This window comes from Acipenser ruthenus, chromosome 39, assembly GCF_902713425.1.
Source record: "Acipenser ruthenus chromosome 39, fAciRut3.2 maternal haplotype, whole genome shotgun sequence".
Classification (NCBI taxonomy): Eukaryota; Metazoa; Chordata; class Actinopteri; order Acipenseriformes; family Acipenseridae; genus Acipenser; species Acipenser ruthenus.
Window position 1 is genome coordinate 6,310,712 of NC_081227.1, and position 25,928 is coordinate 6,336,639.

A 25,928-nucleotide genomic window follows, 5' to 3' on the forward strand; every position below is an offset into this window, starting at 1 on the left:
GCATTCCAGTGTGCAGCTCTGATTGCCTCTCCCCGAGTCACTGCTCTGAGCTCTAAGCCCTCATCAACGCATGGGCTCTGGTGTCTCCATAGGTGGTACATCTGGACAAACCGGAAGAGCAACTGCAGAAATTTCCTCTCCAGCCTCCTTATTACGACATGGCACCCTCTGAGTCAAGCCCATACTCAGACACTTCGGTGAGTACCCCTCCCACTTCCCCTCCCACCACCCCTGCAAACCACCTGCGGTACCACACTGCCACGCTCTGTCCCGGGAGGGACAGTCTGCTTCGCTATTGTCATCCAGTCACCCCCACCTCTATTTCACGTCTTCATTTAGTAGTGCCTTTGCTTTTCTGCTTTTTTTTTTGGCAAAGCTTTATCATATCATTAATTGCTTAGTTATTGCACTGTACAATTACATTGTAATTACTGCACACTGTCACTGTGTCCTGTTACAAAAAGCGGCTTTCTAAAAACTTGCCAGCTGTAATTACACTACACTGCACCTGCCCAACACCACTGCATGTGTAAATCAGGATTCTTTTCTTTTTTAAACACTCACATTTCTTTGAACAGTCACATCAAAATGTTTGCATTTTCAGACACGCTTACTATTAGGAGCCTCCAGCTGCACTGTAACAACACTGTAGTAACACAGTAGTTACATGTGCGGTTGTGTAGTTACGACAAGCTTAATTACAAAATGAAAAAACTGCTTGTAGCTAGCGTCTTCTGTAATTACACTGTATTTACCCCTGAGGTTGTGTGTCTTACAATGTAATTACAATTTAGCACAATGAGTCAGATACACCTAAAGTGTTAAAAGTCTATAGAGAGTCATTGCAGGAGGTACAGCATGTGGTGGCATGTGGGGTTTTGCCAGCAGTGATACGGGTGGTTTCTCATTCTGCTGACTCAGCTGAGCTGACACTCTGCCTGTCACGAAGCTGGGCTGTGATCATTCACTTTGTATTCATTATGGGGTCTTGTATATTGTGTAGTTTGTTATTGAAGTAAAGGGTAAAAAGACACTGCCTGCTTCAATTCAAATATGTTTGTTTATTTATTAATTTGTTTACTTGTGGTTATGATTACCCTATTTCAATAATAGTACATAATATCAGATGACAGCTTATACTGAGTAATGCAATGCCTTGGTGCATTGTTAAGCTACTCAAGAATTAATTTCTCAGTATAATCAGAAATGTATTAGAATAAGAGAACAGAGAGAAAATAAAACATCTTCACTGGGCAACACTTTCCATTAAGTGTCTCTAATTACTGTGTATTTGCATAGTAGTAAATGCATGTGTGCTTACTCATAATTACAATGTTGTTATGCATAGTTACAATGTACTTAACTGATAAATCTTTTTGCATGATATATGTAAATGCACAATTGTATCAGAAAATGGCTAACGTTAGGGTTGGGTTTAGAGTTAGGGTTAGGGGGTTAGGGTTTGGTTTAGGAATAGGGTTAGGGTTAGGGATAGGGTTAGAGTTAAGATGAGGGTTATTTCATGCATTAACTACATTCTGACTATACATAATAACATTGTAATTATGTGTAGGTATTTGTTTTCAAAGTAACTACGATGTAAATACACAGTTATTAGAGACACTTAAAGAGTAAGTAGTGAGGTTCAGCAAAATATAGCTTTATACGTCCCCACGTGATGCTACAACTGTTTAAATAACATACCTGTAATTTTTCTTTTCACTGTTAACATCTTCACCACATTTCACACTTATAACTTTAAAGTCTGTTTCAAAGCTCTTTTCAAAATGGCCGCTCTAGTGCACTGATAGTGTCAGGATTATTGCCCACACTGTCAAACAGGTTACACAGCGATAACAATCCATGATGTGGCACGGAGCAGAAAAGTCAGAGCACTTGTTGTTCCTGCAGTGATTTAGAGGACAGATCTCAAATCCCAGTGCACTAGAGCGGCCATTTTGAAAAGAGCTTTGAAACGGACTTTAAAGTTATAAGTGACAGGCACTTTATTTAAACAGCTGTAACAACACATGGGGACAGATAACGTTATATTTTTCGGAATCCCGTTACTTACTCTTTAATTTAAAATGTTACCCTTCACTGTTTGGCTGTGCTGACACCCTTACCAGTGTTCCATGTCACTGGATTTTCCAAGTTGTTTATTTAGCCAGATTAACCCTCATGTTGATACATTTTTTTTTTACTCTGATGGACAATGCATTAACTATAGTGGGACTGGTTGGTTCCGTCTTTCACAGTGTACTGTTCAGGAGCTAGATATATAATGCTGCTATTGGCATCCACACGTGTCTAGGTCTATAAAGTAAAGTAATGGGACAGATTGTGTTGAGAATAGCTAACCCCAGTGTCGCTCCACACCATTGCCAGAGCCTACAGTCCGTAAAAGCACACTGATCCCAGTTTATTATACCACCAGTGCACAATCCCATCACAGCCAGGGGCCCAGTCTCTGTAATATTATAGCTTATATTAATTTAGCACCATCATCTTTATAGAATTGCTATTGAGCTGCAGACATTATTGCCGGGAGCTTTACAGTCTGCAAGGATTCGCAAACTCCAGCACAGTGCTGCAGAATCACAACGTCTACACATGCTGTGCTGTACGGACACACGTTATTATTTGAGAGGAATTAGAAACTGCAAACCACCCATTCATTTTTAATATTGTTTTACGTATGGATTTTTTTAAAACTTATTGTAGCTCTCCATTGATGCAGGAAATGAAGTCTCTCTCTCTCTCTCTCTCTCTCTCTCTCTCTCTCTCTCTCTCGCTCTCTCTCTCTCTCTCTCGCTCTTTTCCTCAAGTATACTCTCCTCTCTCAAGTGTTGCTTGCTGTTTTTCTGTATTTATTTTTTATTGATGTTGCACTGACTCCCATAGTGCTTGTCCCATTAACAGTGTGCCAGAATAACAGCCTCCAGACTACACTGAACTAGAAGCACTCCCTAACTAGCTCAGTGACAACCCCCCACACACACACCACACACACACACACACTACACACACACACACACACACACACACACCACACACACACACACACTACACACACCACACACACACACACCACACACACACACACACACACACACACATACACACACAGACGCACACACACACACACACCTTCCACACAGATACAGCTTAACACCGTGGCCTCTGTTTAAAGATGTACTCCTCTGATCGGTCTTGAATGAGAAAATGAAATGTATTAGAGACTGCAGGCACATTTCTTTAGAGACAAATGAAATAATCACTAAAACAAGGTGCTCCAAACTACAATTAAACTGCTCTTTCTTGCAGCTATGTGGTTTCTCGATTGTTTTTGTCACCTTGGGCATGTTGATATTTAAATAGCAATGAATCCAAATGCTGTTACCCATTAATCATTGAAAATGGGTCATATAAAAATGGCTATAGTGCTGTCCATGAACAGGATCCCTCCCTAGATAATGTTTTTAGTCTGAACTGTAGTATAATGTGTATGTGGGTTCCCTGTACTTTCAGTAAATCTTCAGAAACACAGACAGAATTCAATAGAGCATCAGTCTGAGGTGGGGTTGCTGGGACAGTGTGGTCAGGGAATTAGAGTTGATTGTATCGCAGTAATCACATGATGTCACTCTGTGTGTCCCTCTCCATCCATCTCTATCCCTGTCTGCTCCAGCCTTCCACTGGTAATTGCTGCTTGTGAGATGGCTGTCCGACTTCACCCACCCTCTTCCTCATCTATCTCGCTGTCGTGACGCTTTTTCAAATCTAATATTGAACGAACATCGAAAGAATTAGATTGCAGCACCCCTCCATGCTGGCCTTCAAAGTGATGTGCATACACCTAAACTTATAGCAGATTCAACTGTGTATACAGCACATTGCTGCAGCTTCTCAACCCATTCTCTATAGGTCTTAACTATAGAGGAGGCTGTGTGGTCCAGTTGTTAAAGAAAAGGGCTTGTAACCAGAAGGTCCCCGGTTCAAATCCCGGCTCAGCCACTGACTCATTGTGTGACCCTGAGCAAGTTACTTAACCTCCTTGTGCTCCGTCTTTCGGGTGAGACGTAATTGTAAGTGACTCTGCAGCTGATGCATAGTTCACACACCCGAGCCTCTGTAAGTCGCCTTGGATAAAGGTGTCTGCTAAATAAACTAATAATAATAATAATTTCAAAGTTCCTTTTGGAACCAACCCCTCTTCTATCTTCTCGCTAGCCTTGGAGACCTTTGTGTTTAGTTACCAATTAAATCTTTCAAAGATGCGGTGCAGCTTTCGGACTTGCAATGCAAAAAGAAAACAAGCTTTGAAACATTACAAAGCGATCTCCCCGCCCTTTTTAGACAGACCCTCCTTCGCTCTCTTCCTCCGACGTGAGGAAGGTGCGTGTTGTGTGTACGGAACCGTTTCTACTCTATTTAAACCACGCCTGTGACGTAGCTGTGTTCCTGCTTCTCCTTGTTGCTATTAAGTTGCTTTGTTTTACTTTAATATCATTGCAATATCATTAATATCGGATGAAAATGTGACTTTGCAGTGCTTCAAAATAAGGTCCTAAAAGTTAAATATCTTACTTTTACCACCTTTAAAAAGTAAATGGCATTATCAAAAAAAAATATCTAATTTATGGAACATAATGAGTTATTATTATGATTTAAAAAAAATAATAATAATAATAATAATTTGATATTCTTGTATACTTTAAGAGCTCCTCATTCATTACCAGTGGCAAAGACTAAATATACAGGATACCCACTTCATTGTAATTGTTTTGTTAAAACGTTAGCTCATTTGAATTGTGGATGACTATATTGTCAGCCCCCCTGTTGTCTGTCTTCACAAAGCAAGTGCTCGGGGACAGACTCAATACCAGCAGCATACTGAATGCTATGAGCACTCAATGGGAGTGCCAGCCACATCCACACTGCCTCAGGTCTCTCGCAGTCAAACCCCAGCTTCTCTACCTTCCAAAGGTGTCTCATTGAGGCTTTCAAAATGACATTCATTTCATTTCTAGATAGATTAGGTTTTATCGAACCTGCAGAGAAATAACATATTTGTAAATACTGAAGTAAAAAGCAACTTGAGAAATATAAGACGATTTGACTTACAGTCTGGGTTCTTACCCTTGATTTTAGTATACAGTAAAAGGTGGATGCAGCAGATACAGTAATGGTGAAGGCTGCAAGGGAATTTTTGCATGAAAATCTGCAGTTTGTAGTTTGGCAGCAATAATGATGCAGCATGTGCATAGTAAGAATTTTGCAACGTTGTCTGTACTGTATATACAGTAAGAGTAAAAGTTGCACACTAGGTGCCCAATTTTTCATATGTTTTCATAGCTTGAGTGCCGTTGTGTATTATGCATTGTGTCTGGGGATTCGCATATCGGTAGTTGTTGTCATGATTAGATATGCTTACATGTTCTAGTCGTGACAGGCACGCATGTACAGCAGTCAACTTTGCACTCCATGTGGCAGCTGTATGCTGGCTGGATCATTCTGTATTTCAAATAAACTAGGACTGTAGAGTGAATCTTACTGGTAATCTTCTAGAGCTGTGTATTCATGTTTGTGTATGTGGCAGGACAGCGTCAGGAATGAAACTCCGAGTCAGGGGAAGCTGCAGCTCAGGCGGGTATGCGCACTTTTATTAACACACACAACAAAATACTGGAGCAAATAAACAATGCATAGGGGCCAAAATAATAGGTTTAAACAAAACAATAATGAATAATAGCACTGAGGTCAGGCTGGGCATTCACATTCACATTCACTGACTAACACAGAGAAACACATATTTAACACGCAGGTTACACGCAGTAAAACTCCCCTCTCCCAGACTAAGCATTCCTCCTTCCCTGTATACATGTGGCCACTCCCCAATCAGCGTCAATTACCTAATTAGGGGACTGGCCACACCTGTGATTGCTGGCAGGGACAGATTTAACCCCATCCCTGCCAACCTTACATTCCCCCACACACACTATTTACAGCAGCAGTTTGTGTACCATGTGGCTTTGCTAATGTAGACATTATTTTCCTCAGCTGAATGTGTTTTTTGTTCTGCTTTGCTCTGCAGTTTTTGTTTGTATTTCTTGCTGCTTGTTCAGTTGCTTTTCCTCGTCCCACTCATCGAGATGGTCTCCTGCTGTTCCTCTTTCTTGTTCCGTGGATTACAAGCAAACCTTTGAGCTAGATTCCCAAACTGTGGACCGATGTCTTCACCCCAAAAAATGATTCCTTCATCTTCCTCTCCTTTTACTAAAGCCATGATCCGGGAACAAGTATCACTTTTTGTATATCCCAGTCTGTCCTCTTTGTCTTTTCTCTGTGTCTCTTAATTCTACCTTCTCTGTTCCTTGCTGTCTTTCTGTCTATCAAATCTACCCTCTACTCTATCTCTTTCTCTCACTCTCTGCTCTACATATATACATACAGACGTGCTCAAATTTGTTGGTACCCTTACAGCTCATTGAAATAATGCTTCATTCCTCCTGAAAAGTGATGAAATTAAAAACTATTTTATCATGTATACTTACATGCCTTTGGTATGTCATAGAATAAAGCAAAGAAGCTGTGAAAAGAGATGAATTATTGCTTATTCTACAAAGATATTCTAAAATGGCCTGGACACATTTGTTGGTACCCCTTAGAAAAGATAATAAATAATTGGATTATAGAGATATTTCAAACTAATTAGTTTCCTTAATTAGTATCACACATGTCTCCAATCTTGTAATCAGTCATTCAGCCTATTTAAATGGAGAAAAGTAGTCACTGTGCTGTTTGGTACCATTGTGTGCACCACACTGAACATGGACCAGAGAAAGCAAAGGAGAGAGTTGTCTGAGGAGATCAGAAAGAAAATAATAGACGAGCATGGTAAAGGTAAAGGCTACAAGACCATCTCCAAGCAGCTTGATAGAAGGATAGTGCGAATGGTAGAAAAAGAACCAAGGATAACTGCCAAAGAGATACAAGCTGAACTCCAAGGTGAAGGTACGTCAGTTTCTGATCGCACCATCTGTCGCTTTTTGAGCGAAAGTGGGCTCCATGGAAGAAGACCCAGGAGGACTCCGCTTTTGAAAGAAAAACATAAAAAAGCCAGACTGGAATTTGCTAAAATGCATATTGACAAGCTACAATCCTTCTGGGAGAATGTCCTTTGGACAGATGAGTCAAAACTGGAGCTTTTTGGCAAGTCACATCAGCTCTATGTTCACAGACGAAAAAATGAAGCTTTCAAAGAAAAGAACACCATACCTACAGTGAAACATGGAGGAGGCTCGGTTATGTTTTGGGGCTGCTTTGCTGCGCCTGGCACAGGGTGCCTTGAATCTGTGCAGGGCACAATGAAATCTCAAGACTATCAAGGCATTCTGGAGAGAAACGTACTGCCCAGTGTCAGAAAGCTCTGTCTCAGTCGCAGGTCAATGGGTCCTCCAACAGGATAATGACCCAAAACACACAGCTAAAAGCACCCAAGAATGGATAAGAACAAAACATTGGACTATTCTGAAGTGGCCTTCTATGAGTCCTGATCTGAATCCTATCGAACATCTATGGAAAGAGCTGAAACTTGCAGTCTGGAGAAGGCACCCATCAAACCTGAGACAGCTGGAGCAGTTTGCTCAGGAAGAGTGGGCCAAACTACCTGTTAACAGGTGCAGAAGTCTCATTGAGAGCTACAGAAAACGTTTGATTGCAGTGATTGCCTCTAAAGGTTGTGCAACAAAATATTAGGTTAGCGGTCCCATCATTTTTGTCCATGCCATTTTCATTTGTTTTCTTATTTACAATATTATGTTGAATAAAAAATCAAAAGCAAAGTCTGATTTCTATTAAATATGGAATAAACAATGGCGGATGCCAATTACTTTTGTCAGTTTCAAGTTATTTCAGAGAAAATTGTGCATTCTTCGTTTTTTGTGGAGGGGTATTAACAAATTTGAGCACGTCTGTATATAGGTCGTGGACAAAAAAATGGAAACACCAATGTAAAGTCACTTAATAGGGCGTTGGGCCACTATGGTATCCCGCTCTGTGGAGTTCTCGGCAGACCATTTTTGATTAAACTGGCTGCTCGCGCCCCAGGTTGAAATTTGCAGTCAATTGATCTGCAGTTGCTCGCCTGTTTTGCCTTGCTGTTCGAATTAATGCACGGATATCACTGAAGGATGAGCTTCCACCCACTGTTGCGCTTTGCTGATGATGTCTTTCCCTCGGAGTTCCATGCCGACATCACCTTAGACAACGTTGCTCGTGAAACATCAGCAATTTGAGCTGTCTTGGTCACTGAAACGTGCACCAACAATCACCCCTCTTTCAAAGTCACTGAGGTCTCCTCTTGCAGCCATGCTTGCCATGATTGTAGGCAACCAGGCCTGTCCAGCATTTTTATACATGACCCTAAGCATGCTGGGATGTTATTTGCTTAATTAACGCATGAGCCACACCTGTGTGGAAGCCCTTGCTTTCAATATACTTGGTGTCCCTCATTTACCCAGGTTTTTCCATTTATTTGTCCACTACCTATATATATAGATATAGATATATAGCTCTCCTATCTCTCTCTCTCTCTCTCTCTCTCTCTCTCTCTCTCTCTCTCTCTCTCTCTCTCTCTCCTTACATGCTTCTTGCCTCTCTTATCTCCAGAACTCTGGCCACAAAGACTATGATGTCCAGTATGCGGAGCTGGACACCTCGGCTCTGGCCTCTTCGCCCGGCCCTCGGAGTTCCGTACACACTGGCGGGGACCTTGTCGAGTACGCAACCATCCAGCCTAATATATGCTAACGCATGCCAATGTAGGCCCTTCCCCCCTCAGACTGGCCTCAAGGTACACAGACTGGTGCACACCCCCTCTTCTCTCTCCCTCAGTTTTCACTCCCTCACCCCCTTACTGTCACAGCACCCCTCCTCCCTCCCTTTTTAAATATCTGTTTGTTTCTGTTCTCTATCTGAATGACCCTGAGGCTTGGCTACAGTCCATGTGGTTGTGCATGTGTGCTGTGTGTAGGATGGGGCACTAGATATGCAGAAGACATTTAAGATACCAAAAAATAAACTAATAAATAACAAGCAAAATCCTAAAGGACAGATTTACAAAATGGTTGCCCCGGTGTTATTTTTATTTATTTATTTATTTATTTTAATGACGCAAACTTATCTGGCACAAAATTCCGAATAGGATTATGAATAATATTATTAATAATAATTAGTTGATTGTTGAATTCTCTTTATTGTTTATTTTTAAAGCAAAACGAGACAGAGCAATCAATCAGAGCATTCTCATACTAATCACAACAACGCAGGAGAAAGCAGGCAACAGTTTTACAAGCTTCACCTTGCAACATCCATTTACAGGACGTGGCCACAGCCACACAGACTGGACTGTAGCCATGCCTCCCTCCCCTCCCCTCCCCTCCGCTGCTGTGCATGTGTTTGGAAAGGGAGTCAGTTACGTCATCGATAGCAAAGCAGAATCTGATTTGATTCTGTGTTGAAATCGTAGTTGTGTCTGTGTTGTATTTTCACTTTTAGACAGTAGAGCTCATAACTGCATGAGTGCTTGATGCATGGATTCCTGTATCAACTGTGCAAGAGTTGTCTGAAGTGAAACAGTCACAAAATCAACAAATTCCTTATGGATTACCATTATATCATTTCAAGGTATAGTGGTGTTTCCGAAGACAAAAAAGGAAAGTTATGCATGTCCGAATATGTGTGGGGCAATACTTGAATTACACTGTAATTCTTTTCAACATTTTTCATTCTGTATATACAGGAAGGGTTGATTCACTCAAAGCACAAAGCTCCTCTACTGCCTGGAGCACAGTGTGCAGCAGGGCCCCGTTCCATTACCTTTGCATCTTGAAGAACACTTTGGGGAGATATCAATTAGTGCAATAAACTGTTAAAGAACGTGGACATTATTCAGTTAACACCTTGCTGATTATGTTGAATCCAATAAGATATTTCTCCCTATTTTCTTTGTTTACTGACTTTTCACAAATTACGTTTTCTTAGCTATAAAGTTAACTGAAAACTGTGCCCTGTGGTTTTAATATTAGGAAAGCCCTGACTTGAAAATCTCCACTCTGGAAGATTCAATAATGCCATAGGAAAATAACACTGTGTACAATGCAGCTCTGTATTTGATGATGAAATCAGGCAGACTCCAGCACCTGCTATATGGTCTGCCTTAGCTGAGCCAGAGTTGTTGCATACTGTTTTCAGAAGAAAGCAACTTCGATCCCTCTGAATTCACCTCCCTCAGCATTTTATTTCTGGCGTGATTATTCTAAATCAACATGCAAAGACAACTGTCTACAACAGCCCTCCTTTTCATCTCCCATCTATCTTTTCAAGTTAGTCTCGTTTTCTTTTCTTTTCCTTTTAATGAAAGCGGCTGGATCCTCTCCATTGAGATCAGCCGAAGCTTGTATCATTTGATCGTTTGCAACAGAACAGAAAACACATCAAAGTAATAGAGCTGCAGACTGATGAGAGGAGAGGTGTAATGATTTCTGTTTGCAGAGTATGCGTGCATGTCTGCTACCTGCGACTGTGTGCATTGCTTTCTCTGACACAGCTCGCTCTCTCTGCTTCTGTTTTGATCAGCACAGAGGTCACCGTCTGTTGGTGCAAATGTATTACTTCTGGTATATTTGTTCATATATTTGTATTTATTCTAAATCACTTTGATCTTCAACATCTGGCTGATTTGATCCAATTACCTCATCCATTCAAAGAGACAAATTATTGGTATAAGAGCCCTTGCAATATCATGTTACTGTGCTACATGGTCAGTGTGTTTATATACATACTGCATAATCTTGATGTTGGGTTTCCAAAATTGTCAGCCCATAATGTTGGATAAGAGCATGTTGAGATATAGAATAAAAAAGAAACAAATGCTTTGGTGAAATTAAGCACGACTAGGTGCTACACAAATGTTTTTGTTGATAAGGAATTGGAGAAATTAAGCAAAGTGCTGTTTCTGGCAAGGAACTCATTTAAACTTTAGATCAAATCACGTAAACATCAAGCGTGTTTAAGGTGTGTCTAATAAACAACAGAACAAATCATCAGTGGAATAGCTAGTATCTTATTTGTCCTTCGATAAACAATACGACCAATGATTGGCAAAGAAAGGGTTTATCTCTCACCTCAATCCATTACGTCCCTGCTGTGCGCCAGAGTTCGCCTCCTCCTCCCCAGCCTCCACCTGCTTTTTGGCTTCGTCTAGCGGGGAGGGTAATTATCCTGCACCCCCTGCCCATGGCTTCCCTCCGGGCAGCCTCTCCACTTATCTGCATGGTAATTTATGGGCAGGGGTACCTGGAATGGCGAGGCCAAAGAATGTAGCATAAAATATTTACAATGTTGTAGTGTTGTCTAGTCTGTGTTTTAATAAATAATCTATTGCATGAGTTTCCTGACTTGCAAATATATATATATATATATATATATATATATATATATATATATATATATATATATATATATATACAGTGCCTTGCGAAAGTATTCGGCCCCCTTGAACTTTGCGACCTTTTGCCACATTTCAGGCTTCAAACATAAAGATATGAAACTGTAATTTTTTGTGAAGAATCAACAACAAGTGGGACACAATCATGAAGTGGAACGAAATTTATTGGATATTTCAAACAAATAAAAAACTGAAAAATTGGGCGTGCAAAATTATTCAGCCCCTTTACTTTCAGTGCAGCAAACTCTCTCCAGAAGTTCAGTGAGGATCTCTGAATGATCCAATGTTGACCTAAATGACTAATGATGATAAATAGAATCCATCTGTGTGTAATCAAGTCTCCGTATAAATGCACCTGCACTGTGATAGTCTCAGAGGTCCGTTTAAAGCACAGAGAGCATCATGAAGAACAAGGAACACACCAGGCAGGTCCGAGATACTGTTGTGGAGAAGTTTAAAGCCGGATTTGGATACAAAAAGATTTCCCAAGCTTTAAACATCCCAAGGAGCACTGTGCAAGCGATAATATTGAAATGGAAGGAGTATCAGACCACTGCAAATCTACCAAGACCTGGCCGTCCCTCTAAACTTTCAGCTCATACAAGGAGAAGACTGATCAGAGATGCAGCCAAGAGGCCCATGATCACTCTGGATGAACTGCAGAGATCTACAGCTAAGGTGGGAGACTCTGTCCATAGGACAACAATCAGTCGTATACTGCACAAATCTGGCCTTTATGGAAGAGTGGCAAGAAGAAAGCCATTTCTTAAAGATATCCATAAAAAGTGTCGTTTACAGTTTGCCACAAGCCACCTGGGAGACACACCAAACATGTGGAAGAAGGTGCTCTGGTCAGATGAAACCAAAATCGAACTTTTTGGCAACAATGCAAAACGTTATGTTTGGCGTAAAAGCAACACAGCTCATCACCCTGAACACACCATCCCCACTGTCAAACATGGTGGTGGCAGCATCATGGTTTGGGCCTGCTTTTCTTCAGCAGGGACAGGGAAGATGGTTAAAATTGATGGGAAGATGGATGGAGCCAAATACAGGACCATTCTGGAAGAAAACCTGATGGAGTCTGCAAAAGACCTGAGACTGGGACGGAGATTTGTCTTCCAACAAGACAATGATCCAAAACATAAAGCAAAATCTACAATGGAATGGTTCACAAATAAACATATCCAGGTGTTAGAATGGCCAAGTCAAAGTCCAGACCTGAATCCAATCGAGAATCTGTGGAAAGAACTGAAAACTGCTGTTCACAAATGCTCTCCATCCAACCTCACTGAGCTCGAGCTGTTTTGCAAGGAGGAATGGGCAAAAATTTCAGTCTCTCGATGTGCAAAACTGATAGAGACATACCCCAAGAGACTTACAGCTGTAATCGCAGCAAAAGGTGGCGCTACAAAGTATTAACTTAAGGGGGCTGAATAATTTTGCACGCCCAATTTTTCAGTTTTTTATTTGTTAAAAAAGTTTGAAATATCCAATAAATTTCGTTCCACTTCATGATTGTGTCCCACTTGTTGTTGATTCTTCACAAAAAATTACAGTTTCATATCTTTATGTTTGAAGCCTGAAATGTGGCAAAAGGTCGCAAAGTTCAAGGGGGCCGAATACTTTCGCAAGGCACTGTATATAACAACTCAAAGAGTGTATGCAGCCTGTGATACAACAGCTTTTATATCATACATGCATTCTGTCTCATGTTGTGTTATTATTGAATTATTGTTTTTATTAGAAGGTCTACATTTACTCATGGCAGCTGATTCAGGGTTCAGGACTGTGTGCTGCACTGTGCCGTGCTGTTTGTGGTTTGCACGGGACCACAGCCATGTCCTGCTGAGCTTTGCTTGCTTCCATTGATGTCGCACTGCAATGTGTATACGTGTGGGAGTGTGTTTGTTGCATGCGGAGTCCTTTGCCAGGTTAACATTTGTTGTCAGACTTTCTTTCACAGTAATGCATTGCACCTGTTTATTAATCAAGCGCAAAGTAAACTACTAAAGTATTAGAACATTAGAACTGATTAAAGCTTTTGTCAAATTTGCACCTTTTATGTGGTTAGTTTAAGTTTCACTCTAAAGGTGCAAATCACACCCAGGAGGGAACAGATTTGATGCATAGCTTGTCACATGTGTTACAATTGCTTCTGGTGATTGCTATACTATTCTAATGTATTAGTCACATAATTTCAGTTTTAGTGACAATGCTCTCTAAAGAGGTCACACATTATAGTATTTTAGTGGACAGAAAGTTTCACGTGTTTATATATTTGTTAAATGTCATGACTTTTATTTTAGCGGTTTTCACCTACAAATGTGTTTTTTCATGATGTGGTTTTGCACTGCACACTGCAGCTTTAAAGTTTAATGTTTTGTTTTGTGAAAAGATTTGAAATGACAAAACATTTAATATATTAAATGTGCAAATATGGCATGTTTTAAAATAGATTTTTTTGAAATCATCATCATTGTTCATGTCAGCATTCATTATTAAAAGGTGTTAAATTTCTGAGGAAACAAACAAACTAATGAGTTGAGGGTCTCCAGTTCCGACAGAAAAGCGAACTTTCTGCACCAGTTTGGATAAAGTTAGTCATACTCATCTGAAAACCCTCTCCATCTCCTGGCCTCGCAATGCTAGGAGCTGCCACATCAGATCGCTACATTCCTGTAAACTCTTGTCCGTCTCTCTGTCTGCTGTCTCCCTCTTGTTTTTGCCTCCCTGGCTCTTGTCAGCCCATCTGTGAGTTTCTAATCTGTTATTAACTCACCCTTCTCTCCTGTGTCTGCTCATCCCATTCCACCCGCTTCCCTTCACCCTTCCGCTCGTGGCACTGGGTTTGCGTTATCTCTTGTCAGTTCTGACTAATCTTTTCAGAGGAGTCTGAGAAATGAACGCAGCACCTGCTGATAAAACACGTAGATAATTAACCAGGACTGTACACAATAAACCAGCTGACAGCCTTAACTTGAGTGCGTTTTTAATCATTTTCCAAAACAAAAACGGGCTGTCCCCCAAATACGCAACACTCTAGACCGAAACAGTTTTTCTGAAGTTTTGGAGTCATGAGATACCTGCAGAATACGCCCAAAGGACCCAATTCAAGGCGTGGAAAATGGTTATTTTTAAAACTTCCTTTTCCTTCTGGCTGTATCTCAGAGTTCATTTCACTTCAGTAGCTCCGTCTTAACACTCCCCTGGTACAGACGATTAACCTTGCTATATGAAGAGGTCAGGGCTGTTCTCGGCTGATCACAGCAGAAGCGTTTACCAGTTTCATATTTCGTGACTCTTGTGATGGTCTTTTTATTATGACACAGAATGCCTTGCGGCTTGACCAAGGTGATGTTCCTTACCTAATTGGTAGGGTTTTGTTTTTCTGTGCAAAAAAAGGATCTGTTCTCAATTACCTCTGTTTAGATATAAAAAGAGGCAATTTCAGTCTCCCAATGTACTTTTCATAGTATTATTCCCCAGCAATTTCAGAGGCAGGGATTCAATGCTAATTGCTGTTCCCCCATTACAATACCTCAATGTCCTACCTGACTATTACAGCAATTGCACTGTGGGAGAGATAGAAGCGCTCCATTGTAACCCACTGAAGGTAGACCGTCAATTCCTGCAGCTCAGCCCGAGGTTAGAGGGGAATGTGAAGTGCTCGTCAGAACCATTAGCAGACCACAGCATTACTAGCAATGGATTTGCAATCAATATTTCACAGAACAGTGTCCTGATAAGTTAGCAAACTGGTACTGATTTCGCACCATGGCACTGTACTGCATTACCAGTCAGCATTGCTCATTAAACCATCACCATTGAAGATAATTTGGTAAGGTTTATTTTCAGCCCTTTTTCTTTGTTTATTTGCTCCAGAAAAATACTTTTCAAAAGACTTCTTTCACATCCCCTGAGGAGATTGAGCTAAACCGACAGCTAAGATTGAAAAGCAGACTGTCTTTGTATTGAGATAGCCTTAGGCACCCTTCCCATTGGTTGGAAAGATGTGAGCTTTAAAAATAAAAAGTACAGATTTGGAAAGAGCCCATGAAGTGTCCCAGTGGGGCAGCAACATGCATGCACTTACTCATCACACACCTTCCATACAGAATGAACCAGCAACATGCATGCACTCACTCATCACACACCTTCCATACAGAATGAACCAGCAACATGCATGCACTCACTCATCACACACCTTCCATACAGAATGAACCATCAACATGCATGCACTCACTCATCACACACCTTCCATACAGAATGAACCAGCAACATGCATGCACTCACTCATCACAGACCTTCCATAGAGAACGAACCAGCAACATGCATGCACTCACTCATCACACACCTTCCATACAGAATGAACCAGCAACATGCATGCACTCACTCATCACACACCTTCCATACAGAATGAACCATCAACATGCATGCACTCACTCATCACACACCTTCCATACAGAATGAACCAGCAACATGCATGCACTCACTCATCACACACCTTCCATACAGAATGAACCAGCAACATACATGCACTCACTCATCACACACCTTCCATACAGAATGAACCAGCAACATGCATGCACTCACTCGTCACACACCTTCCATACAGAATGAACCAGCAACATGCATGCACTCACTCGTCACACACCTTCCATACAGAATGAACCAGCAACATGCATGCACTCACTCATCACACACCTTCCATACAGAATGAACCAGCAACATGCATGCACTCACTCATCACACATCTTCCATACAGAATGAACCAGCAACATGCATGCACTCAGTCAACACTCACCTTCCATACAGAATGAACCAGCAACATGCATGCACTCACTCATCACACACCTTCCATACAGAATGAACCAGCAACATGCATGCACTCACTCATCACACACCTTCCATACAGAATGAACTAGCAACATGCATGCACTCAGTCAACACACACCATCCATAGAGAACGAACCAGCAACATGCATGCACTCACTCATCACACACCTTCCATACAGAATGAACCAGCAACATGCATGCACTCACTCATCACACACCTTCCATACAGAATGAACCAGCAACATGCATGCACTCACTCATCACACACCTTCCATAGAGAACGAACCAGCATAAATGCATTCAAATACACTACAAGAAACTCACATTGGTTTGATTGAGTGTTACGTACAGAGCTTGTGGGGTGAATTCAATGAAAACTTCAGAGCTGAATTACGACCTGCTTTATGTCCATGTTTTATGTTGGCATTCAATCACAGCACTAACCTCCAAAAAGAATTGGGAGTTTGATTGAATAGCGCCACAACAGGCTAATAAAAGCAGCACTGTGTTTTCTGATTGATCTTATTATTATTATTTATTTCTTAGCAGACGCCCTTATCCAGGGCGAATTACAAGATATCACATTATTTTTACATACAATTACCCATTTATACAGTTGGGTTTTTACTGGAGCAATCTAGGTAAAGTACCTTGCTCAAGGGTACAGCAGCAGTGTCCCCACCGGGGATTGAACCCACAACCCTCTGGTCAGGATTCCAGAGCCCTAACCGCTACTCCACACTGCTGCCCCAGTGTGGATCTTAATGTAGAAACGTTTACTACCAAAGCAAAAATATAGGTCCCTAAAATCTATGGGGTTTTTTTTAATTGTATTTTAGAATGCGAACTGAGGAATGAGTAGTTTCCTTTCCTAAAACAAAACATACAAGCATAAAGTATAGGAAACTTAACATGGTATAATTATACATGACAGAAATGGACATATTTGTTTTTAATAGTTTGTTTCCCCAGAACAGCCCAAGTAAAATATCCCATCTCTCTTTATTTAATTATCTAGACATGCTTCTCAGACCACATTGGATATTTTATTGTAACTCCCCTTGCAGAGCAGTTTGATCCATTCCAGGTTTTAGTCCGAGCTTAACTGCACACCGCTAGCCTTTTACAATTAAAGTTCACGGAAAAAACCTGCAGCGGCTCGAACATAAATTATTCCCCGAAGTGCCACTGTGGTCAAGCCCAGATTGCTTCAGCACTGCAGTAAAATGCACACCCTTGCTTGTTATGAAACTCAATTTTAGACGATGTGTTCAGGTGTCTGGTCTGGTGAAGTTTTCTTTTATTATTTATTATTTTTATCCAGAGGGATTAAACTATTTTTCATTTTCAAGATGATGGCCAGTAGATTATGGTGTGCTGTCAAATCCCTTTGACAGTTCCAGATATCCTGTTTCTTGTCTGGCTGTACGAGTGTATGCTGTAGCACAGCACTGTGTTATTACTCCACAGCCATGCAGTAAGCACGGTGTATCTCTGGAATCAATCAGTTTACTTGTAAGTGGTTCTTCTGAGGTATCAATCCCCTCAAGGGAGAAGAAAGAACACGGAAGTCAACGTTAGATACCTTTAATTGAATCTGAGCCATTTAGACTGGTATCTCCAATCCAACAGGGAGGCATTAGTCTAATATATAGGACAAGTAAATTGGGAGACTTGGAGATGAAATCTTCACGCACAACCAGATGATCCATCTCTGTAGGGCAGACCCAAATAAATCAGCTTGCTCGGATTTAGCAAGCTTGTTATCATCGTAAAGCAAACACTATCAGACTGATTAGAGCCATTGTGATTGAGCACTGCAGCAGTCAAAGGAGCCGTACTGTATGTAATTGCAATGTGGTTGGTGAGCAATCCTTTTTCGATCCCCCGGCCCCTCTATGTTAAAACAGGCGCTTTTTAAAGTTATTAATGGGGCATATCCTCATATGTCTGGGTGTTTAATTGAATAGCACCCGTAGAACAGAGCATTATTGCTACAATAGCAGGGCAGGTGCAGTGTTGATAAATCTGCAGTGAGCCAGTAACGTTGAAAGCCGTCAGTATAAAACACTGATTGACCCCTGTCTGTATTTTGTTTTTTTAATGCAATCCTGCTGTCAGTGGGTGATACGTAGAGCTGTACTTTGTGGAATACCCTCCACGTGTTCCGAAAGCCTCTTCCACGCGTCTGCCCGTAACGTTCCTTCCAGCTGTGCGGCACGACTCTACCCCCCCGTGTTACCTGCCTCGCCCCTGCATAGTCTGTCTGGGTGTCAAGCAGTCAGTCTGTGTTCCATGAGTAAAGGTGGCCTTCGCTGTGTGTGTGTGTGTGTGTGTGTAACAAACATGAAACACTGCTGTGTTGCTCCTCTCGATTCCTGTGCTGCGCTCAGAGTGGGGATCGTGGTTATCGTAGATGTCAAGATGATCGGGAGCAACCCGTAAGTTCTTCTTTTCATTCACCGTTTACTTCTCCTCATTTCATTCTTCATTCATTTATCTGTTTGCCATTTACATTTACCTGCCATTAAGGAGATCACGCTGTATTGCACAGAACTGCCTGGAACATGGAGAGGTATAGGGTTTCATTTTGGATATGCAGTGCGTTTCGTTCCTATTTCAAGACTAGTTCAAGTAATATGATGAAATGATTAATTACACTATTAATCACGGTGTTACCAGTTTGCGTTTTATAGCAGCCAAGATGAGACCAAATGATTTGAAATGATTTGTTTCATTCGTTTTGAGTTTCTGTTTGAGTATTGGGACTGTTTTAAGTAGCCGACTTTGGGTGTGTGTTAATCGTTGTGTGTGTGTGTGTGTGTGTGTGTGTGTGTGTGTGTGTGTGTGTGCGTGTGTGTGTGTGTTTCTATGCTCTTTGGAGAATATTGAAAAATGATATCTAAATTAATAAGCCATTTCTTGAATAAATAAACTATTACATAAATCAATGAATGGAATATTAATGAAATATAGAAGTAATGGAACGATATAAATACATAGCTGTCAGTAATGTAATGGATATTAATTGGGCTGTAAATGAAAGACAATGCAACCTTAAACAGTATGAGAGGCAGGTTAATTGCACTCCCCTTACACAAGTGAGCTTCATTAGTGGGAAAGCCAACTCATTTCTTAAATGATAAGTCCTGTGTATTCTTCAAGTAACCTCACATGAAGTCTTATATTTCAGGTAATTGATTCCCATATGGTATCTCTCCTTGGGGTTGAGAGTTATTAGCTGTGGATCTGAAGAATACAGTTTGAAGGGCTGATAATTGAGGCTCTGACAGGCATCCATTAGCCAGGTCACAATACAGATGGTCGCAGTGGGACATTGTTCTGCTGACTGACACCTGACATAATTGAGAAGGATTTGCTTGAGAAATGGTTGGCCCGAAACGTAATGCAGGTCTCATGGTTCAGCTGACAAATTAGCTGTTTTTTATGCAGGGTTATGACACAGCTGGAGAGCCGAGAATGGAGTGTTTAGACTAGTGCTCATTATTATTAAGGTGCTGGTAATGACAGCGCTGGAGAGCTGAGAATGGAGTGTTTAGACGCATGCTCATTATTATTAAGATGCAGGGTGATGACAGTGCTGGAGAGCTGAGAATGGAGTGTTTAGACTCGTGCTCATTATTATTAAGATGCAGGGTGATGACAGTGCTGGAGAGCTGAGAATGGAGTGTTTAGACTCGTGCTCATTATTATTAAGATGCAGGGTGATGACAGTGCTGGAGAGCTGAGAATGGAGTGTTTAGACTAGTGCTCATTATTATTAAGATGCAGGGTGATGACAGTGCTGGAGAGCTGAGAATGGAGTGTTTAGACGCATGCTCATTATTATTAAGATGCAGGGTGATGACAGTGCTGGAGAGCTGAGAATGGAGTGTTTAGACGCATGCTCATTATTATTAAGATGCAGGGTGATGACAGTGCTGGAGAGCTGAGAATGGAGTGTTTAGACGCATGCTCATTATTATTAAGTTGCTGGTAATGACAGCGCTGGAGAGCTGAGAATGGAGTGTTTAGACTCGTGCTCATTATTATTAAGGTGCTGGTAATGACAGTGCTGGAGAGCTGAGAATGGAGTGTTTAGACTCGTGCTCATTATTGAGGTGCTGGGTTACGGTGCACTAGATTTTGAAGTCAGTTCCCAGTGTTGGGTCAATGTGAATTAGTGCAGTAACTAATAAAACCCATTGAAATTATTATTATTAAGGTGCTGGTGATGACGGTGCTGGAGAGCTGAGAGTGGAGTGTTGAGACTGGTGCTCATTATTAAGGAAAGAAAGAAAGTGAGTGGTGAAGCTAACAACATGTACTTATCACTGTTTTATTTCCCTGTTTTTTCCTGTTTGTGTTTTACAGAACTCTGGGAAGCGTTACGAAGAGCTACCAAACCCGGCTGACTATGTGAGCTACCACCACGCCTGTCTGGAGCCGCAGCCCCCTCCAGCCTACCCCCCCATCTCCCTCCTGCCCCAGAACCCCTACACCCGGCACCCTCCCAACAGCCCTGTCTACAGGTACCCCCCTCCAGGCTCACGAGCCCCATACATCTGTCCCAAGGAACAGTACGTCTAACGCCCAACGTCTCTGCCCTACACTACATGGGAATAAGCAACAAGGAAATGCATACATAAGAGAGAGAGAGTGGGAGAGAGAGACAGAGAGAGGTCGTCCTTTCTGCTGGTCCCACAAGTCTTTCGTGGACTGAACCTTTGTCCACGGCATGTTGCACCAGCCTGCCACTAGGGCTTCCTGTGCTGTGCTGTGCCACACTGATGATGCCACCACCATCACCACCTCCACCCTCCTCCACCGCACTCCACCCTCCACCACTGCACTCCACCCTCCTCCACTGCACTCCACCCTCCACCCTCCTCCACCGCACTCCACCCTCCTCCACTGCACTCCACCCTCCTCCACCGCACTCCACCCTCCTCCACCGCACTCCACCCTCCTCCACCGCACTCCACCCTCCTCCACCGCACTCCACCCTCCTCCACTGCACTCCACCCTCGCTCAGCAAAACTAAATGGGTAACAAGAGAACCTTTGCCTTTTCTTGACTTTTTTTTTATTCTTTTTGTTCTGAATGTGTCGAATTGCATTCTTGTGCTTCACGCTGTTTGGATTTTAGTGTTTTTTTTTCCGTCACATTCCGCGAATGTATGGGTGACTTGATTCGTTATTATTTCATTTGTTTTGCGTGAATGTTATGTGAGTGCTTGAGTTTATGCGTGAGCCTGTATGCAAACCTAATTCTTATTTTTTTTTACATTATTATTATTATTATTATAATTATTATATTAGTGTTACTATTAAATACATGGGAAGGCAGTGTCCCTTTTTTCTGGCTTACCTTATTCTCAGTTCCTCAGTATCAGCCCTGGTGTTTGCATCCCTTGGAACTAGCTGCCTGTACAACCTAGTTCCACTACCTAGCATTAGTGGGCTGGAATTACAGAGGCTGTATGTAGCAGTGCTGCAGTGAAGAGACGCTCCATTACTCATGAACTTCCCATTCACTTTGCATTGAATCTGATCAATCTACACCTGTAACACAGCATCTCAAGTGGCTGTTTTAACATACCCGGTTTTGAGTAGAATCCTTTTTCTTAAGGGTGGGGACTTAAATCCTCCACTTAAATCCACATGCTGCACAGACGGGAATAAAGATCTGCCATTGACAACCACCCTGCCTCTCCAAGCAAATACCTTTAAAATGCCATTAAAAGAGACCCATTTGGAAAAATAGACAAGCGATTTCATACAGTCCCTGCCTGCAGTCTATGGGGGCATGAAAAGGTTGTCCACTAGTCTTTGCAGCGGTTGAACTGCTGACCCCTGAGCCAGGACATCGGGATACTGCCTGTGTGGAATAGCGCGGGTAGAAAACACAGGCTTTCCTAGAGGAAGCACAGATTTAAACCGCTCACAGTGTTATTGCTGTCTGATCAATGAAATAGATGTGTGTTCTCACTGAAAACCTATTGTGTTTCTTGTGCTAAATGTGAAAGAAGACAATTCAAATAAATGACTGCTTAAATACAACCTGTTGCTTTCGCAGTGTGGCAGAGACCCAATGCAGCACTTACTGCACATCAAAACAGACCACACATCAAATATATAGGCAGGTACTATTGAGATTTGAACCCAGAATTATTATTATTATTAATATAATAATAATAATAATAATAATAATAATAATAATAATAATAATAATAATAATAATCAGTACTGTATTTTTGCTGATGTAATGCAAAGAAACAATATCTCACAGAGACTGTACATATAAGATATGATACATAAACAATGCAACGCTCCGACAATATTGTATCATTAAAGTTAAAAGGATAATCAGTAATCTCCAGTTTGAACAGTAACAGTTTTATTACAACAGTGAAGGCCGTTGTGTGGTTTTTATATGAACCTTGTTAATATAACGCAATACTTTTTTTAGGAAGTAATAAGGACATTATATTATTTGATTTTTTTTCTGAAGAAACAAGTAATGAGTAATAACTTACTTTATTTTCTCAGTAACGTGCCCAACACTGTGCATATATTAGTCATAGCAGAAGTGTAGTAAAGCAGTTTATCGAATTATAGAGTGGGAAACGGATTTCGGTCATTAATAGTTCATAAGATGAGGTTAAATCTATTTAAACAGAAGATATTAGTGGAGAGAGTGGTCAGTGAATGCACAGAAGTGCTGCAGATGTGTGCCATTCGTGTGTCGATACTGCAGTCGTGGGGTGACCCTGAGCCTTTTGCATTGGATGAATCGATTACCTGCACTGCAGGTACTGGCGCCCCCCTCTGCATTATTTTGCATGTAATCTGCCGTTGCTGCCGTACTGTGGGTGTCTCTGAGTCACACTGTCCAAGCAACAGGTGTATCTACTAGTGTACCTGCAGACTCCACTGTGTTACTGCACTGGCAGTGAGTTTCTCAATGTCACCCGGGCGTCATTGGAGATGTCGAGATTATCGTATTTCTGTTCTGCTTTTTGTATTTTTAAATGTGGTATTATTCTGTTAATGCACCTGGCAGTATTATATGTACATTTCTTTTCAGAGAGAAAACATTTGAAAGCGTTGCTGTATAATTACGATGGTTGCCATGGTTTTGTTAGTTTATTTGGTCGTGTGTGTGTTTTAAACTTTTCTTTGTAATTCGTGTCTGTTTTTTTCTCATAGTTGGAAAGTAAGCTCAGTGTGAAGTGTATGTTAGTGTCATCTCGAGATTTTCTGCAAAGACTTCAGTGTTAATATTCCTAAAATACTTTCTGTCTCGCTGGATTTCTTTCTACTGCATTCAGCTCAATGCATGAGCCAGTTTGATCCAGGGCTCCCTTCGCAACCACCAGCTGTTCTGCAAGGTCAGCTATCACCTGAGTGTGTTCAATGGTCCACCAGCTTGTTTTGCAAAAACAGCTCTGAATAATTCCATTGCTACATGAGCTGTCTGATTTCAAAACACCGTTCTTTATTTTCTTCTGAAATACAAACCCAGTCCTTTAAAGTTTCAGGTAAAAAAAGGAGCTCAAAAAGTTTCAGCATCAAATTTCACAGCACGAGATTCAAAACCAGCGCCAGCAGAGCTGACAGGAACGTCACTTCTCTATCACTTCAGATTTAGCAGGACTGTTTTGTAATTTTGAACTTGCTCTTCGTTTTCATGCTGGGTTTCAAGTATCTTTTATTGTTTGGTTTGTTTCTGTTGGAGAAGAATTCAACCCCTCAACTCAGACTACTAACAGTGCCAAAAAGCCTCTCTGTGGGTAACATCCGTAGAGCCACGTTTCCACCACTTTGCTGGTAACACTTTAAATTACAGGGCCTGAATACATTTGTAATTACATTGTAATGACTATGTAACTACCAATTATACCTTCTCTTACTTGGTAACTACTGTGCTAATTACATGTGACAATATTGTATTGGTAACACCATGGAACAGATCATTTCCATGTAATTATAAACTTGTCCCACTCGTAGTTACCTTTGTAAAGCAGAAAACACTAGTAGTTATTACCATGTTGTTATATAGTTATGCATGCATTTTACCGTCCTACTTAATTATAAACTGGGTGCAGCTTCCCACATCGTACAGAGGGTGCTGGTAAACTGCGGAGGTGTGCATATCATTGATCTCTGACAGCACACACAGACATGTGGGTCAATGAGTTCATAAAACACATAGGGAGCATAATGTGCAACCCCTATAAAAGTTTACCATGGTACATTTGTGCAGTAATTATGCAGACTCCCCCGTGCTTTTCTCATGTCTGTACCAAGCACGTACCACGTTTTCTTAGCTGTACTTTCACAGTGCTTGTCTCTGATTCACTGCACTTCGACTGTGCTTTTACCATTCGATGAACTTTTAAAATGCAGGTTGATACTGAAGGCCTTGCTGCTGCTTCATGTTGTTGGATTTTATTTATTCGTTTAATTAAGTATTTATTTATTTGTTAAGGCATTGCAGGAACTCTCGGGGTGTGCTTTAGTTGTTGTAATTTTAGATGTGGAGATCTGGAGGCGAGAGATTAGTTCTTACACTGACCTGACTGAGTTGTGTTCAGGCTAGCCTTAGGCCCCTAGCTTTTGAAGGCTTGTTTTTTAATAAAGCAGGCCTGTATCACTGTTTTGCCCCCTTAGTGGGATATTCAACTATAATATACAGTGGTGCTTTATGACCGTTTGCCATGCCAACCCACTGTCTTTCGTCAACAGCAGCAAATCTAATTAAAAACTGTGCCGCCAACTCAAAAAACGCGAGCGAGCCTGAACGCATCACAAAAAACAAAAAAAAAGCAAATTAGCTCCTGCCCTGTAACACAATGTGGCATGACGATGAATTTGTTAGTGTAATTTTTCATTATTAATATTATTATTTTAATCTGTAGTCTCATATTTCTGTGAACTTCTCCAGTGGTTTTTATTTTCACTGAGTACTCAACTGAGCCATTGCTTTTGGAGCTATCTTAAAAGGGAAAGCAAAATGTATGTCCATTAAAGATTGAAGTATCAAATCGAGCTGTCTCTCTGTCGTCATTTAACTGATGAAAAGATGAAGTTCCAACACAAGTATGGCACACCTACACAAAACAAATACTGAAATAATGAACACAATAAACATTATGGGGTGTATTCAATTAATACAAATCAAAATACTGCCTCGTTCGCTCATACAGAGGGTCCTCAACATAATCACATAATAATCACACTGTCCCTGAAAATAGAATTTGTATACAATCTAAAGTTTATCAGGTTATACCCAAAAGGGAACATGAAATGTCTAAAGGAGGCTAGGAGTGTGTGATAGACGTTTGATCAAGACTAGCAAAATCAAGGCAGTTATCGTATTTACCAGACATGATCAACGGTCAGCGCATAGGGGTCCCCATTGTTTGAATAAGGACCCTGAAAAGGACTCTTTTATGACATCATACACCTCCAACAGTGCAAGTCAGTTTCTTTAGTGAATTTCTTTGAATGCCCTTGGTATTAAGATCCACCATTGGTTAGACATGGCCTGTCTCGAACCTGTAAATGTGTGT

The 25,928-nt window shown here is 41.2% G+C and overlaps 1 protein-coding gene across 8 annotated transcripts in view; it reads left to right on the forward strand.

Annotated features, from left to right (window-relative positions):
- The window catches only part of LOC117966668 (nectin-1-like), a 147,340-nt gene extending 121,942 nt beyond the window's left edge, over positions 1–25,398 (forward strand). Inside the window, exons 8-11 of one of the 8 annotated variants that reach the window (XR_009311110.1) lie at positions 93–197; positions 8,674–8,857; positions 18,745–18,792; positions 20,726–20,806. Coding sequence is in view for 6 of the 8 variants with exons in the window: in XM_034913209.2 (XP_034769100.2) it covers positions 93–197; positions 20,726–20,941 (321 nt within the window). In the remaining 2 variants the exon portion in view is untranslated. Of the gene's footprint in view, positions 1–92; positions 198–8,673; positions 8,858–18,744; positions 18,793–20,725 lie in introns of all 8 variants that reach the window. The other 7 variants (XM_059009760.1, XR_009311112.1, XM_034913210.2 and 4 more) reach the window with 7 other exon arrangements.
- The last annotated feature ends 530 nt before the right edge of the window (positions 25,399–25,928 follow it).